This window comes from Prionailurus viverrinus, chromosome D2 (assembly GCF_022837055.1).
Source record: "Prionailurus viverrinus isolate Anna chromosome D2, UM_Priviv_1.0, whole genome shotgun sequence".
Lineage (NCBI taxonomy): Eukaryota > Metazoa > Chordata > Mammalia > Carnivora > Felidae > Prionailurus > Prionailurus viverrinus.
This window is the reverse complement of record NC_062571.1, coordinates 46,170,267-46,188,469: the sequence shown is the minus strand read 5'-3', so window position 1 is coordinate 46,188,469 and position 18,203 is coordinate 46,170,267. Positions and strand designations below refer to the sequence as shown.

General features: G+C 43.7%; 1 protein-coding gene across 8 annotated transcripts in view; it reads left to right on the top strand.

The window, feature by feature from the left end:
- LOC125148345 (anthrax toxin receptor-like) overlaps window positions 1-18,203 on the top strand; it is a 56,881-nt gene that overhangs the window by 21,323 nt on the left and 17,355 nt on the right. For 6 of the 8 annotated variants that reach the window (XR_007145503.1, XR_007145499.1, XR_007145502.1 and 3 more), the window contains exons 2-9: window positions 352-423; window positions 1,766-1,837; window positions 4,310-4,391; window positions 4,492-4,525; window positions 5,200-5,279; window positions 5,356-5,424; window positions 5,753-5,833; window positions 5,937-5,997. Coding sequence is in view for 1 of the 8 variants with exons in the window: in XM_047826359.1 (XP_047682315.1) it covers window positions 352-423; window positions 1,766-1,837; window positions 4,310-4,391; window positions 4,492-4,525; window positions 5,200-5,279; window positions 5,356-5,424; window positions 5,753-5,833; window positions 5,937-5,997 (551 nt within the window). In the remaining 7 variants the exon portion in view is untranslated. The remainder of the gene's footprint in view (window positions 1-351; window positions 424-1,765; window positions 1,838-4,309; window positions 4,392-4,491; window positions 4,526-5,199; window positions 5,280-5,355; window positions 5,425-5,752; window positions 5,834-5,936; window positions 5,998-18,203) is intronic. The other 2 variants (XR_007145500.1, XR_007145504.1) reach the window with 2 other exon arrangements.

The window sequence follows — 18,203 nt, the reverse complement described above, 5'->3', positions numbered from 1 at the left end:
AAGGGAAGTGGGGGGCCAAGAGAGCCAACATTTCAAAATCAGAATGTGTTTTCCAATGAATGCATCCTCCTTCATTTCTTGTCTCCCTTCCATGGCCAAACCAACCATCCTGGTTTGCCACCCAAAGTCCTTAATCCATGAAAGTCACTTGGTCCCAAGGACACAGGCCTGGTTATTCAACCTCCCCACCATTCACACTGATGAAAATCACCACCAGGGTGGTGGGTATGTGGCAGGCTTCAGTTATGTGGGATGCAGAGGAGCTTGCTAAAGGGACTGTGGGAGGTGGGGACAGAAACTGCTCTCCTGATGATTGTCTTTCATCCCTCTGACTCAAGTCTTTGTTTTCAGGTCAGACAATGCAAACAGCATTTGGAAGGACATTTATAAATTTGTGGATGATCTGGTGAAGAGGTTTCCAAAGTAAGGCTTCTCCATGCTCCAGGGTATTTTCTTCTGCCAGACGGATACACAGCTGCTTAGACTCAGTGGGCATGGGAGTCCCTCAGGCCAGGAGCACAGAGCCCATGGTGGTGTTCTGAAAAAGGGAAAAAGGAAAATCACACTGATTCCATTAGTTCTTAGCAGCTTTCACTGACTCTTGCTGGAGGGTCAGTCCACATTAAGGGGGACACAGTCTGCTTCTGAGGACTTTACAGGCTTGGAGAGGAAGTTAAAGCAGACTGACTCAGTAACCGAAAACCTGGTTAAATGATGCTGAAGGCCAAGAGAAAGGGACAAAAGTCTTGCATGGCAATATGGAGGAAAAAGCAAGAATTCCTAGAGAAAAAGCCAAGGATAGCTACCTAGAAGATGTGGAAATTTGAACTAGGCCTTGAAAGATAGGGGAAGACAGGATAACAGGAACCATCAAAGAGGCTTCTTGTGATGGGAATGGTCTGTTTGGCTGCAGAGTAGGTTTAGTAAGGAGAAGACCCAGAGATGAGGCTGGACAAGTAAGCCAAGAGCCAAGAACATAGGGGCTCATTATACCAGACCACAAGCTTGAATTTCCTGCTGTGCGCAATAGGTGGGTATAGGATTTTTGAGCAGGGGTCTCACATGATCGAGGTTGTGCTTCAAGAAAAGAATTCTTATTATAGTGGATAAAATGAGCTGGATCAAGAGCCAAGAACAATAAGAAGTTCAGCTAGGGACCTATTGTACCAATTTATCTAAGTGATAATGAGGGTCAACAGGCCAGAAGACAGTGGCCAGAGGATGGAAAGAGAGGGATTTAGATAAATGGCTGCCAAGAAAGAGAATTAATTTCTTTGACAAGAGAAGGAAGTACAGAAGGAGTTAGGAGAGAAAGGAATGAAGGTCCAAAGAATGTAGAAGAGAGACCGGGGGAACCCCTCATGCAGGAATGTGCAGGTGTCTATCTCCTTGCAATGTGCTGTTCACATGGCTTGGGGTGTGTGTGTGTGTGTGTGTGTGTGTGTGTGTGTGTGTGTGTGTATGTGTGTGTCTGTCTGTCTTTTGGAATGTAAGAATGTAAGAGTGTAAGAATGGATCAGGATGCCATCTTGGCATTCTATTCTAAGGAGGCCACACACCTTACAGTCTAAAAAATTTTTCACTAAATTTACGGCAACTTTCAGGTTTGGGAAATGGGTCCCAAAGCAGAAGAGTTATGGTGGAAAGTATAGCAATTGACATAGACCCCCTCATTGGCTGCCTTGAGCCTTGTTTTTCTGAGCTTCATTGGTTTCATTTTGAGCCTGTGTTGATGGCATCTCACAAGCACATGCTTCCTCCACAGTTCAAAAATGAGGATGTCCTTAATCACCTACTCCACACAGAGCTACACCATCATGAATCTCACCTCTGACAGGTAAGCGCTGATATGATCCCCAATGGCAGACCTAGAAAACCAGGTCTCAGGGAGAGCTAACAGGCTGAGGGGTTCCCTGAAACCACAGTGGGGAGCCCACTGGTCTGCAGGCTGGGCTGGCCTGGACTTCTTTCCTTGTGCACCCTGATCCTTAGCTTTGGGCCCCCAGCTCTCTCTGACCCCTGGCTGCACTGACACTGGCAGACTTTGTGCTGCTAGACCTCTCCACCCCTCTAAGCCCTGACCTACAGCTGTCCTGAGTTCTTCCCTCCATGCTCTTCCCTTTTCTTAGAATGGGCTAGCTAGGATTCCCAGGATTTTAGGGAGCGGATGTGCAGGTCCTTTATGAACAGTGATACGAGTCTGACACCTACTGTTGTTATATGTCACTTTCTGCCCTGAGCCAGTGTGTAAGGAGGGGTGGGTGGAAGACAGATCAGAACCAGGGAGGAAGAGATCGGCAGCATCGAAGCATTGATGTTTTCAGTGGAGGGAATTTTGCTCCCTTGGTGGGTCTAAACCCATGAGTGGGGTCCTGAACATCAGGCTGGGATAGGGTGCTTGAGGAAGATAAGACATGCCTGCATACTAGGTGGGCCATGGTGAGCCCAGCAGTTTGGGCAAAAGTCTGGAAGTTATGGAGCTTCTGAATAGCTGGTTAAGGAGGTTAAGATTCCCATGGACACAATTTACTGGAACCCAATGAAACACCAAAGAGAGGTTGAGCACCTCTTAGGACTAGATGGGCCCCAATATTTGTGGCACAGAGCTACCATTCAGGACCATGGAGAGAAGCCAGGCATAGCAGAGTGGTAGTGTCAATGCTTGGAGGTAGCAGCACTCTTCTGCCTGACTCCAGGACAAGCAGGGAGAGAGGGCTGGCTGCCCCAAACACTAGTGGAGGCACAAGTTTGTGCATAGGTGGGGTTTTGCATTCAGGACAGAGAGACCTGAGTAGGTTGAAAGTGGAAGGAAGCAAGTCCATTGGGAGAGATGCTGGCAGGTGGCAGAGAGATGCAGGGCTGCTGGGCAGGGGGCTCTGGAGGAAGAGCTGCCCACTGGGGAGGGTAAGACCTCTGCCTCCTCCAAGGTGGGGGGCTCAGGGCCCAGATATGAGAAGCTGTGGCGGGGAGGGGGCTCAGGGAGGACCCGCCTGGTCCTCTCTGGAGTGTGAACACAGTAATGTCTTCCCTGATTCAGGGTTCAGGAGTGGGAATGGGGCCAGGGGCATGGAAACTATATGAAATTATGTTTTTCTGAGGAAGTAATGTTTTAAGGGAAGGAGTCTAGCTGAGGGTGTTAGGAGCCTGTATTCCTTCCGAATGCAGAGCTAGGAGTAGGGCTGGAGGGGCATCACTCCCTTAAGGGCACTGGCTCAGGCAACCATATGCCTGACCAGGAGGCTCCTGGGCCATAGACTGGGGAAGCATGAGAGTCACCCCAGATTTGGGGGCTCAGTTAAATAAACTTCCAAAATGTGGCAAGAGGAGGGAGAATATTTTTGCTGGGCCGGGTAGCACCTGGTTTGATCTCCACTGGCCATGGGTGCCAGGCCTCACCTCCTGGGCTGGGTGGGGCTAGACCTGGAGCTCTCAGGTCTCACCCCACAGCAACATCTCCACTCCCCACAGTAAGAAGCCCTCTCAGGGTCCCAGCTCTCCTAGCCTTGCTGTGCCAGCTCAGCTTGTCACATGGGATTAGCCTGAACCTAGGTCCCCAGTCCCACCTGTGAAATCCCCCTTAACAGCAGCCACCTGGCCACATACCCATGGCGGCCAGGGGAGCACTGCCCCTCCACCTACATGGGCAGCCCTCGAGGCACTTCCCCAGCTTTTGGCCTTTTTCTTCAGGAGTATGTAAGCCCAGGAGCCCTAGTTCTCTCATTAAGGAGCTTTCTCCTTCCTTTGGTGCCAATCCAGAAGGGGAAGAGGCTTGGGGCAGGTGCAAGTCAATCTCAGGATTCTGTGACAGGGGAGGATGGGACAGAGCAGAGCTATCAGCAGGATGACCTTTTCCAAACTCAGCCTTACCTGCTGAAGGAAGAGTGTGCCTTCCCAAGGGACCCAGTAGGTGCTAGCAGCCCTGCCAGTCACACTGTGAGTGCAGATTCACAGTGGCACATCCATGAGTGTGCCCCACGTTCACCACGGATGGTCAAGGCAGGGCTCTTGAGGGTCCCCCAGGTAGTGTGCCTGAGACAGTGGTGAGTGCAGAGAAAGCCAGGCCATACCCATGGGAGCAGCAGAGCAGCCTCCCCCCACCCCATGCTCACCAGATGGGGGACAGAGAAGGCCTGAGCAAGGCCTGTTCATATCGAGGACACAGAGCATAAGGTCATAACCAGGCTACTTGACTTGTATCCTGTCCTGACTAGACAGGTCTTCACAGTGCACAGTGGCTCCAGGACAGCTTCGGCTGCTTGTAAATTCAACCCCAGATTATACCTCAACCCCTTTTCTAATTTTTTTTCAGAAGTAAAATACATAATAGTCTTGAAAAAATTCAGAATATAGTGCCTACCGGAGCCGCAAACATGCATGAAGGATTTAAAAAGGTACCGAATCTAGAGCTCTGAGGATCTCTGCTTTATGGAGTTCTTAGATTATCCTGGGTCCTCCCACCACCCTCTCCAACACTCCTTCATTTCCTTGCAGGCAAATGAGCAGATTGAAAAAGCAATCTATGAAGGTAAGCTTCCTGGTGACTTCATTACGGGCAGGTGTGGGGACAGAGCCAGGCCTGGGCCTCAGCAAGGTGCAGACCCTCCTCGGCCCCTTCCTAGCGCTGACTCTTGGAGCAAGGTGCTTGCCCTCTCTGTTCCACAGGTTCCTCCTCTGTGCAGTGAGGATGAAAACCACCCCCAGTGATGAGTCTCAGAACCACATGGGATCATGTGTGTACCTTCTAGGCTCTTGGTAACTGTGAGGTGCTTGACCAACACTTGGGCTGCCTGAACAAGAAAACAGGAAGCCAGGGAAACCAAGAGCAGAAGGATTCCATTTTCAGAAAAAAAGAGCTGGGTTTACCCTTTTGTCGCCCACACTTTGTCTGTATCACATTTCTGGCCCTGGCTCCTTTTTCCTTCAGTTCTTTCCCTTCGGCTGATGTCCTGTAACTGTGTCTCCAACACTGGAAAAGGCTGTGCTCTACCCAGAACTGTCTTCATCTAAGAGAGAGAAGTCTCCTTCTCCCTCCAGGACTGGGATGCTAGCTCTCCAGGCACTCCTGATGGCAGGTGCTCAGGTCTGGGCACTTCTTCCTTGGAGGAGGAAGTATGGGGAGCAGTGTTGTGGCCCCAGCAGCCTACAGAGAGTCACTTTGTGTATCTTTACCAATGAAGTTACTCCCCATTTCCCCTGCAGGCAACAATGCTCCCAGTCTGATTATTGGTCTGACCGCAGGACCACTGACACCAAGGACATTTGAGGAGACTAAGTCTGAAGTGAGTCCAACCCATCAGTACCAGCGTTTTGCCCCATGTATTTGGTACTTTGTACTCAAAGGGTTCTTTCTCTTAGGCTGAGAAGGCTCGTGAAAGGGGCGCCAAAGTTTATTCTGTGGGTGTAAAAGACTATAAGAATGACCAGGTAATTCAGAACAGGTAACCTGGTGCCCCTTGCGAGCCCAAGTGGGGTATGCTTTCAAAGTCAGCTTTCCCAAAGGTGGTCCTGTAACCCACCCCGGTGTCTGGACAGCAGATAGCCACTCCAGAAATGAATAACAGCATGTAAAACCTGCCCACCAGCAGTGGAGGCAGAAGAGCTTTCCCTTCCATAAGTGTGGGCTGCTGCCTGACACCAGGGTCTGGCTCTTGGAGTCTAATATGGCATAAGGGAAGAGACTGTCTCCTGGGGTGGAGATTTCTTTGTCCTCAAGCCCAGGCCATGTGCCCAAGGTGCCTCCTCTCTCTTGTAGCTAAAAGACATTGTAGAAAGAAATGACCAATTTTATGGGGTAAACAGTGGATTCGAGTCCCTGGAAGACATCGTTAACATGGTGAGTGTGGGCTAAATGTGAGAAGAGCAATGGGATGGCTTCTCACCGTGTCCCTCCCCCCATGTCACTATCCCTGACCTGCCACCCCTCTCTCTATTTCCAGCTGGTGGTAAATTCCTGTCATGAAATTATGGCTGGGGAGAGTTACTTTGTTTGTGTAGGAGGTAAGAGCTATAGTCACTGTTCTAGCAGAATGGAGAGTGGTGGGCGGGGTGGGGGGGCTCTGTGAGGTGTGTGAATATGTGGCATGTGGGTAGTGTGTGGGTATCTGAGTGTGTTGTGCATGTGTAGCATGGTAGTGTAGAAATATGTTGGATATATGAGTGTTCCTGGGGTATACAGGTGTGTCTACATTTGATTGGAGTGTGCATGTCAAGCATGGGTTGTGGTGTGCTTGTGTGTGTAATTATTTTCCCCATTATTATTGAGATATAACTGACAAACACCTGTGTATAAGTTTAAGGTATTCCATATAATGACTTGACATGCATATATTGTAAAATGATTACCACAATAAGATCTTTGTAATTACTTTTTTTAAATCTCAAAACCAAAAGTTTAATACAAAATAAGAATAAAGTATATTTAAAAACCTTCAACAAAACACTTCAAAATGAAATCTGAGAACATATTAAAAGAACAAAACATCAAGACTAATTAGGGACCACCCATGCAATACAAGTCTGATTCAATAGTTCAAATATCAATGTAACTTACCATATCAGCAATGTGGAGAAGAGAAACATGATTATCTCAATGGATGAATAAAAGAATTAGAAGGGGGGAAGAGTTAAGGTGGTGAAGGAGTAGAGGGATCCTATGCTTGCCTTGTCCCTTCAACATAGCTAGATAAATATCAAATCATTCTGAGCACCCAAAAAAATCAATCTGAGGGCTGAGAAAATAAACTGCACATTTAGAGGGAGAAAAATGGCCACATTGTTAAATGTAGGAACTGCAGAGAGTTTATTCAGGGCATAAAAGAACTGCATGTGCTCTGGAGGTGAGGGAGCCCTGATCATAGAGACGGGGGGGGGGGGGGGGGGCGGGGAGAGAGAGAGAGAGAGAGAAAGCAGAGTGCAGGGGATTGCACAAGAGAAACTCTTCCCCAACACCATGGACTGGGAAAAGGAGAGGGACTGACTACCACAAGGTTTTGTAAGCAGCAGAGCTCAAAGGCTGAAGTTTTAGAAGTCCATGCCATTGCCAGGGTCGTACCTGGTGGGCTTAGTAGTGCTCTTATGGGGAAGGAGACCAGAAGCCCAGGAGTGGGCAATGTGGTCTGAGGATCCCCCGAGACACACAGGGAGACAGTTCCTCTTCTTGGAATGCATTTGGGAGAGGTGGCATGGCTTCCCAGGAAAAAAAGAGCTGGTGGGCACCAACATGCTGCCCTGTTCACTAGAACAGGAACAGAAACACTTGCTGAAGGCAGCAAACCTTGGTTATGGCTTTTTCTGTGCTTAACCATAAACGTCAAACCACTGCACAGTCATGCAACTGTTTTTCTGGCACAAATAAACACCAGCCATAGCACAGCAAGACTCTCCCCCAGAGGATCAGTGTGGGTCCATGCCACACCAGGTCCCTAAATTTTGAGCTCTGAAACCCAGTCACATGCCTGAGATAAAACACAGGAGTACTGTGCTGCCAGGCAGACAGACGGCTCAGACAGACGGGGTGAAGGCAGCGTTCTGACATAAATCTGGGATACAAGAGTCGAGATTGTTTGCTCTTCTGTGATGGCTTCCTGAATAGAGGCAGGTGTGTACTCCCCTCTCCAGGGATGAAGGAGTGGGATGACACCATTTTCCGCCTGCACATTAATACAAACAGACTTTGGTGAGCAGCACATCAACTCCACCGGAGGCTGCATCGACTTACACCAAGCCCCGCCCCACTGCACCTGCAGGTACATCTTTACAAGGACAAGTCACTCTGAGTACCAGCACAACAGGCCCCTCCCCCAGAAGACTGGAACAAACCCCCTGCATGCACCAAGTTCAGTGATCATATACAGTGCTCCAAAGCTTCAGCCTAGAGGAAATAAGATCTAGCTTCTTTTAACAAGCAGACCAAAACACACCTAAAACTTTCCATATAGTGGACAAGGTCCAACCACTCTGTACTGTAAGCAAGGAAAAACTCTGCAGAGGACTGACTTGAGGGACGGAGCAGCCAAAACACAACAGTAGAGTCCACACTCTGAAACGTTTCCTGAAGCACCAGGCACAAGACAGTATAGAACCCCTTCTTATTATAGCCATTATTCTCAGGATCAGGAATATAACAGCCTTTCCTAACACACACACACACACACACAACAGTGACCTAGACAAAAATGACAAGATGGAGGTATTCATCCCAAAAGAAATAACAGGAAGAAATCACAGCCAGGTATTTAATCAAAACAGATATGAGTAAGATTCCTGAACCAGAATTTAAAACAGTAATCACAATGGGTAATAGCTTGGCTTAAGAAAAGCATAGAAGACACTAGAGAATCCCTTATTACAGAAATAAAAGAACTAAAATCTAGTTAGGCTGAAATTAAAAATGCTACAACCAAGATGCAAAACCGACTGGGTACAATGCAGATGATGGACAAAATAGAGGAACAAATCAGTGATATAGTAGATAAAATTATGGGAAATAATGAAGCTGAGAAGAAGAGGGGAAGAAAAGTATTGGATCATGAATGTGGACTTAGGGAATTCAGCAACACTTTAAAGTGTAGTAACATACCATAGGAATCCCAGAAGAAGAGAGGGGAAAGGGGGCAAAAAGGTTTATTTGAGCAAATTTAACTGAAACCTTCCCTTATCTGGGGAAGGAAACAGACATCAAAACCCAAGAGGCACAGAGAATTCTCATCAAATTCAACAAAAGCCAGTCATCACTTAGACATATCATTCATAAAATACACAGACAAGGAAAGAATCTTGAAAGCAGCAAGGGAAAAGAAGTCCTTAACCTACAAGGGAAGACAGATCAGGTTCATGGCACATCTGTCCACAGAAACTTGACAGTCTAGAAGGTAGTGGCATGATATATAAACTGTGCTGAATGGGGAAAATATGCAGCCAAAATGACTTTATCCACCAGGCTGTCATTCAGAATAGGAGAGATAAAGAGTTTCCCACACAAACAAAAACTAAAGGAGTTCATGAACGCCAAACCAGCCCTGCAAGAAATACTAAAGGGGACTCTTTGCGTGGGAATGAAAGAGCAAAAGCAACGAAGAGTATAAAGGAAAAAAAGACATCACCAGAAACACCAACTTTATAGGTAACATGATGGCACTAAATTCATACCTATCAGTAATCACTCTTCCATGTAAATGGACTAAATGCTCCAATCAAAAGACACTGGGTATCAAATAGATTCAAACAATCAAACAAACAAACAACACCCATCTATATGCTACCTACAAGAGACTTATTTTAGACCTAAAGACACCTCCAGATTGAAAATGAGGGGATGGAGAATAATCTATCATGCTACTGGAGATCAAAAAAAAAAAAAAGCCAGAGTACCATACTTATATCAGATGAACTAGATGTTTTTTTAATATGAAATTTGTTGTCAAATTGGTTTCCATACAACACCCAGTGCTCATCCCAACAGGTGCCCTCAGTGACTATCACCCACCCTCCCCACCCTCCCACCCCCTGTGAACCCTCAGTTTATTCTCAGTTTTTAAGAGTCTGTTATGGTTTGGCTCTCTCCCTCTCTAACTTTTTTTTTCCTTCCCCTCCCCCATGATCTTCTGTTAAGTTTCTCAGGATCCACATAAGAGTGAAAACATATGGTATCTATCTTTGTCTGTAGGACTTATTTCACTTAGCATAACACTCTCCAGTTCCATCCATGTTGCTACAAAAGGCCATATTTCATTCTTTCTCATTGCCAAGTAGTATTCCATTGTGTATATAAACCACAATTTCTTTATCCATTCATCAGTTGATGGACATTTAGGCTCTTTCCATAATTTGGCTATTGTTGAAAGTGCTGCTGTAAACATTGGGGTACAAGTGCCCCTATGAATCAGCACCTCTGTATCCCTTGGGCAAATTCCTAGAGGTGCTATTGCTGGGTCATAGGGTAGGTCTATTTTTAATTTTTTGAGGAACCTCCACACTGTTTTCCAGAGCAGCTGCACCAGTTTGCATTCCCACCAACAGTGCAAGAGGGTTCCCATTTCTCCACATCCTCTCCAGCATATATAGTCTCCTGATTTGTTCATTTTAGCCACCCTGACTGGTGTGAGGTGGTATCTCAGTATGGTTTTGATTTGTATTTCCCTGATGAGGAGCGACATTGAGCATCTTTTCATGTGCCTGTTGGCCATCTGGATGTCTTCTTTAGAGAAGTGTCTATTCATGTTTTCTGCCCATTTCTTCACTGGATTACGTGTTTTTGGGGTATGGAGATTGGTGAGTTCTTAATAGGTTTTGGATACTAGCCCTTTGTCTGATATGTCATTTGCAAATACTTTCCCATTCTATTGGATACCTTTTAGTTCTGTTGATTGTTTCCTTTGCAGTGCAGAAGCTTTTTATCTTGATAAGGTCCCAGTAGTTCATTTTTGCTTTTAATTCCCTTGCCTTTAGAGATGTGTCAAGTAAGAAATTGCTACGGCTGAGGTCAGAGAGGTCTTTTCCTGCTTTCTCCTCTAGGGTTTTGATGGTTTCCTGTCTCACATTCAGGTCCTTTATCCATTTTGAGTTTATTTTTGTGAATGGTGTGAGAAAGTGGTATAGTTTCATTCTTCTGCATGTTGCTGTCCAGTTCTCCCAGCACCATTTGTTAAAGAGACTGTCTTTTTTCCATTGGATATTCTTTCCTGCTTTGTCAAAGATTAGTTGGCCATACTTTTGTGGGTCCAATTCTGGAGTCTTTATTCTATTCCATTGGTCTATGTGTCTGTTTGTGCCAATACCATGCTGTCTTGATGATTACAGCTTTGTAGTGGTGTCTGAAGTCTGGGATTATGATGCCTCCCGCTTTGGTCTTCTTCTTCAATATTACTTTGGCTATTCGGGGTCTTTTCTGGTTCCATACAAATTTTAGGATTGCTTGTTCTAGCTTTGAGAAGAATGCTGGTGCAATTTTGATTGGGATTGCATTAAATGTGTATATAGCTTTGGGCAGTATTGACATTTTAACAATATTTATTCTTCCAGTCCATGAGCATGGAATGTTTTTCCGTTTCTTTGTATCTTCAATTTCCTTCATAAGCTTTCTATAGTTTTCAGCCTACATATCTTTTACATCTTTGATTAGGTTTATTCCTAGGTATTTTATGATTCTTGGTGCAGTTGTGAATGGGATCAGTTTCTTTATTTGTCTTTCTGTTGCTTCATTATTAGTGTATAAGAATGAAACTGATTTCTGTACATTAATTTTGTATCATGTGACTTTGCTGAATTCATGTATCAGTTCTAGCAGACTTTTGGTGGAGTCTGTCGGATTTTCCATGTATGATATCATGTCATCTTCAAAAAGTGAAAGCTTTACTTCATCTTTGCCAATTTAGATGCCTTTGATTTCCTTTTGTCGTCTGATTGCTGATGCTAGAACTTCCAACACTGTGTTAAACAATAGCGGTGAGAGTGGACATCCCTGTCGTGTTCCTGGTCTCAGGGGGAAAGCTCTCAGTTTTTCCCCATTGAGGATGATATTAGCTGTGGGCTTTTTGTAAATGGTTTTTATAATGTTTAAGTATGTTCCTTCTATCCCGACTTTCTTGAGGGTTTTTATTAAGAAAGGATGCTGAATTTTGTCAAATGCTTTTTCTGCATTGATAGAGAGGATCATATGGTTCTTATCTTTTCTTTTATTAATGTGATGTACCACATTGATTGATTTGCAAATGTTGAACCAGCCCTGCAGCCCAGGAATGAATCCCAGTTGATCGTGGTGAATAATTTTTTTTATCTGCTGTTGAATTCGATTTGCTAGTATCTTATTGAGAATTTTTACTTCATATTCATCATGGATATTGACCTGTAGTTCTCTTTTTTTGCTGGGTCTCTGTCTGGTTTAGGAATCAAAGTAATGCTGGCTTCATAGAATGAGTCTGGAAGTTTTCCTTCCCTTTCTATTTTTTGGAACAGCTTGAGAAGGATAGGTATTATCTCTGCTTTAAATGTCTGGTAGAATTCCCTAGGGAAGCCATCTGGTGCTGGACTCTTATTTGTTGGGAGATTTTTGATAACTGATTCAATTTCTTTGCTGGTTATGGGTCTGTTCAAGTTTTCTATTTCTTTCTATTTGAGTTTTGGAAGTGTGTGGGTGCTTATGAATTTGTCCATTTCTTCCAGGTTGTCCAGTTTGTTGGCATATAATTTTTCATAGTATTCCCTGATAATTGCTTGTATTTCTGAGGGATTGGTTGTAATAATTCCATTTTCATTCACAGTTTTATCTATTTAGGTCATCTCCCTTTTCTTCTTGAGAAGCCTGGCTAGAGGTTTATCAATTTTGTTTCTTTTTTCAAAAAAAACAATTCTTAATTTCATTGATCTGCTCTACAGTTTTTTTTAGATTCTATATTGTTTATTTCTGCTCTGATCTTTATTATTTATCTTCTTCTGCTGAGTTTGGGGTGTTTTTACTGTTCTGCTTCTATTTCCTTTAGGTGTGCTGTTAGATTTTGTATTTGGGATTTTTCTGGTTTCTTGAGATAGGCCTGGATTGCAATGTATTTTCCACTCAGGACTGCCTTCACTGCATCCCAAAGCATTTGGATTGTTGTATTTTCATTTTCATTTGTTTCCATATATTTTTTAATTTTTTCGCTAATTGCCTGGTTGATGAATTCATTCTTTAGTAGGATGTTCTTTAACCTCCATGCTTTTGGAGGTTTTCCAGACTTTTCCCTGTGGTTGATTTCAAGTTTCATAGCATTGTGGTCTGAAAGTATGCATGGTATGATCTCAATTCTTGTATACTTATGAAGGGCTGTTTTGTGACCCAGTATGTGATCTATCTTGGAGAATGTTCCATGTGCACTCGAGAAGAAAGTATATTCTGTTGCTTTGGGAGGCAGAGTTCTAAATATATCTGTCAAGTCCATCTGATCCAATGTATCATTCAGGGCCCTTGTTTCTTTATTGATCCTGTGTCTAGATGATCTATCCATTGTTGTAAGTCCCCTGTATTAAAGTCCCCTGCAATTACCACATTCTTATTTGCTTATGTTTGTGATCCATTGTTTTATATATTTGGGGGCTTCCATATTCGGCACATAGACATTTATAATTGTTAGCTCTTCCTGATGGATAGACCCTGTAATTATTATATAGTGCCCTTCTTCATCTCTTGTTACAGCCTAATTCACCTGTTCTCTCCTCTGCCTCTTCAGTCCATGTTATGGCTGCCTGCATTTTATTTTGCACCTCATTTATAGCATTTTTAGCTCCTCATGACTATTTCTTAGTCCCTTGATCTCTGTAGCAATAGATTCTCTGCTGTCCTCTATGCTTTTTTCAAGCCCAGCAATTAATTTTGTGACTATTATTCTAAATTCTTGTTCCGTTATATTGCTTAAATCGTTTTTGACCAATTCATTAGCTGTCGCTACTTCCTGATGTTTCTTTTGAGGAAAATTCTAACGTTTCATCATTTTGGGTGGTCCCTGTAGTGGCTCCAAACTGCAGAGCACTTCCCCTGTGCTGTCAGGAGTAACTTGTGTTGGTGGGTGGGGCTGCAGTCAGACCCAGTGTCTGCCCCCAGCCCACCACTGGGGCCACAGTCAGACTGGTGTGTACCTTATCTTCCCCTGTCCCAGGGGCAGGACTCACTGTGGACTGGTGTGGCCCCTGTCTGGGCTACTTGCACACTGTCAGGCTTGTGGTGCTGCTTTGATGGGATCTGGCATATTAGCCGGGCTGGATCCGCAAGGTGCAAAGGGGTAGGAGGGACAGGCTTAGCTCGCTTTGCCATCAGTGGTCCCCTGTGGGAGGGGCCCTGCAGCACAGGGAGGGAGGCAGCCCTGTCAGAGGGATGGCTCCACAGAAGCACAGCTTTGGGTGTTTGCATGGTACAAGCAACTTTGGTGATGGGGACTGGTTCCCTTTGGAATTTCAGCTGGGGGATGGGAGAGGGAGATGGCGCTTGCCAGAGCCTTTGTTCCCCTGCCAAGCTGAGCTCTGTCTTCTGGGTCTCAACAACTCTCCCTCCTGGTGTCCCCTTGCCCTCCTCGCTCTCCAAGAGCAGAGCTGCTGACTTTTAACATTCCAGATGTTAAGTCCCTCTGGCTGTTAGAACTCACAGAGTCCGGCCCCTCTGCTTTTGTTAGCCAGACTTCGGGGGCTCTGCCTTTCTGGGCGGGCTGCCCCTCCACCGCCCTGGCTCCCTCCCACCAGTCTGTGTAGCATGCACCGCCTCTCCACCCTTCCTACCCTCTTCCGTGGTCCTTTTGTCTACCCAAAAAGAGATGAAGAAGGGCACTATATCATAATCCATCAAGAAGATCTAACAATTATATATGCCCCCAACTTGGAGGAACCCAAATATGTAAATCAATTAATAACAAACAAACTCATTGACAATAATACAATAATAGTAGGGACTTTAACACCCCAACTACAGCAAGGGACAGATCATCTAAGCAGAAAATCAACAAGAAAACAATGGCTTTAAATGACACACTGGAACAGATGGACTTAACAGATATATTTAGAACATCTCATCCTAAAGCATTAGAATACACAGTATTGTTGAGTGCACAAAAACATCCTCCAGAATGCATCACATACTGGGTCACAAATCAGCCCTCAACAAGCACAAAAAGATTTAGATCATACCATGCATATATTCAAACGACAATGCTATGAAACTTGAAGTCAACCACAAGAAAAAATTGGGGAAGACCACAAATACATGGAGGTTAAAGAACCTTCTACTAAAGAATGAATGGGTTAACCATAAAATTGAAGAAGAAATTAAAAAGTACATGGAAGCAAATAAAAATGAAAGCACAACACTACAAAACCTTTGGGATGCAGCAAAAGTGGTCCCAAAGGGAAGTATATTGCAAAACAGCTATACCGTAAGAAGCAAGAAAAGTCCTAAATACACAACGAAACTTTACACCTAGAAGAGCTAGAATAGGAACAGCAAATAAAGCATAAAGCCAGCAGAAGAAGGGAAATGATAAAAACTAGAGAGGAAATAAATAATAGAGAAACAAACAAACAAAAATAATAGAACAGATTAACAAAACTAAGAGGTGGTTCATTGAAAGAGTTAATAAAATTTGTAAACCCAAGCCAGATTTATCAAAAAGAGAAGAGAAAGGACCCAATTAAACAAAATCAGAAATGAAAAAGGAGAGATCACAACCAATACCACAGATACAATTATAAGAGAATATTATGAAAAATTATATGCCAACAAACTGGGCAATCTGGAAGAAATGGATAAATTCCTAGAAACTCACAAACTACCAAAGTGAAACAGGAAGAAATTGAAAATTTGAACAGACCCATACTATTTTCAGACATTATACTCTATGTAGAAAATCCTAAAGGCTTCACCAAAAAATTGCTAGAACAAATACATGATTTCAGCAAAGTGGCAGGATATAAAATCAATGTTCAGAAATTCATTGCATTTCTATACTCCAATAGTGAAGCAACAGAAAAAGAAATCAAGGATTCGATCCCATTTACAATTGCACCAAAAACAATAAGATACCTAGGAATAAACCTAACAAGAGGTAAAATTTCTATACTCTGAAAACTATAGAACACTTATGAGAGAAATTGAAGAGGACACAAATAAATGGAAAAATATTCCATGCTCATGGATTGGAAGAACAAACATTGTTAAATGTCTATATTACCCAGAGCAATCTCCTCATTTAATGCAATCCCTATCAAAATACCAGCAGCATTTTTCACAGAGCTAGAACAAACAATCCTAAAATTTGCATAGAACCAAAAAAGACCCCAGATAGCCAAGGCAATCCTGAAAAAGAAAAACAGCTGGAGGCATCACAATTCCGGACTTCAAGCTATATTACAAAGCTGTAGTCATCAAGACAATATGGTACTGGCATAAAAACAGTCACATAGATAATGCAACAGAATGTAAAATCCAGAAATGTAATCACAACTAAATGGTCAACTAATCTTTAACAAGGCAGCAAAGAATATCCAATGGAAAAAAGATGGTCTTTTCAACAATTGGTGTCAGGAAAACTGGACAGTGACATGCAGAAGAATGAAACTGGACCACTTTCTTACACCATATATAAAAATAAATTCAAAATGGATAAAATACCTAAATGTGAAACAGGAAACCATCAAAACCCTAGAGGAGAACACATGCAGCAACCTGTTTGATTTTCCTATAGCAACGTTTTACTAGATGTGTCTCCGAAGGCAAGAGGAACAAAAGGAAAAATGAACTATTGGGACTTCATCAAGATAAAAAGTTTCTACACAACGAAGGAAACAATCAACAAAACTAAAAGGCAGCCTACTGAATGGGAGAAGATATTTGCAAATGACATATCAGATAAAGGGTTAGTTTCCAAAATCTATAAAAAAAATTTATCAGACTCAACACCCAAAAAAACAAATAATCCGGTGAAGAAATGGGCAGAGAACATAAACAGATATTTTTCCAAAGAAGACATACAGATGGCTAACAGACACATGAAATGATGCTCAACATCACTCATCATCACAGAAAATACAAATCAAAAAAATCAAAATACAAATCAAAACAAAATCAAATACAAAAACAAATACCACCTCACACCTGTCAGAATGGCTAAAATTAACAACACAAGAAACAACAGGTGTTGGTGAGGATGTGGAGAAAGGGGAACCCTCTTACAGTGTTTGTGGGAATGCAAACTGGTGCAGCCACTCTGAAGAACAGTATGGAGGTTCCCTAAAAATTTAACAACAGAACTACCCTATGACCAGAAACTTCACTATTAGGTATATACCCCAAAATTACAATAATACAGATTTGAAGGGGTACATGCACCCTGATGTTCATAGCAGTATTATCAACAATAGCCAAATTATGGAAAGCCCAAATGTCCATGGACTGATAAATAGTTCAAGAAGATGCCCTATATATACACAAGGGAGTATTACTCAGCCATAAAAAAGAATGAAATCTTGCCATTTGCAAAGAGATACAGTGTATTATGATAAGTGAAATACCTCAGTCAGAAAAGAAAATAACATGATTTCATTTTATGTGGAACTTAAGAAAGAAAACAGATGACCATATGGAAAGTGAGATGAAAGAAAGGAAAGAAAACCACAAAAGACTCTTAACTGTAGAGAACACACTGAGGCTTGATAGGGGAGGTAAGCAGGGAATGGGCTAAATGGGTGATGGGTATTAAGGAGGACAGTTGTTATGAGGACACTTGGCGTTATCTGTAAGTGATGAATCACTGATTTCTACTCCTGAAACCCATATTGCAATGTATATTAACTAGAACTTAAACAAAAATTTGAAAAAAAATAAAAGAATTAGATACAGTTCAATGGCCAGCATCATACTAGAAACATAGTCCAACAAAAGGTATCCACACAAATACAACTAAACACACCTTGTTCTATGGGGAACGCCTCTTCCTGACATCTGGAACTTCACAAGTGTGCCATCTCCCCCGCTACAAAGGTCCCTGAGTCAGTCTGGTGAGGACATCCTGTGCAGTGACTTTTGTGATAGAAGCCCCCTCCCTGCGATGAGCTCTGTGTGTACAGGCTTATATGTCTCATCATGGAGACTGGTACTGAGGAGGGTGCATGAGCACACTTACTCCCCTGGTAACAGCACACACAGCTGGATCTGGCCAAACGCAGACCCAGAGACCGGGTCGGCCTCTGTGCTCTTAACTGTAAGGCTATCGTGCAGTAGACCGTGGGGTCAGACACAGCTGTGTTCAGATCTGGCTCTGCTGCAACCTGGAGCAAATTACCAAACATCTGTGAGCTCCCCTTTCGTCTCCAACAACACCCACTAGCACATCTCTCGTAAGACATAAGGCCGGGCGATCTTACAAGGACCGGCACAGGATCTAGAAACTGGGAAGCCCTAACCAATAGTAGTGGTACTAATAGTCCCACCATCCTTGACGCCTCCACCCCAAGGCTGAGCTCATGTGGCCGGGCGGGGAGGGGGGGGAGGGGGGCGGGGGTAACATCACCAGTATGAAAGCATCTCCCACTGAGCCAGCTGTTGGCAGCAGCTCTCCGACTCTTCCTGTCTTCTTAACCAACTCGCAGTGAGAGGTTGGAGGCAGGCAGGAGACTCCCACACAAGTAGGCTTTTGCCCTGCTTCTGCTTTAAAGCACCCTGCCGTGCAGCCGACCTGACAGCTTCATTC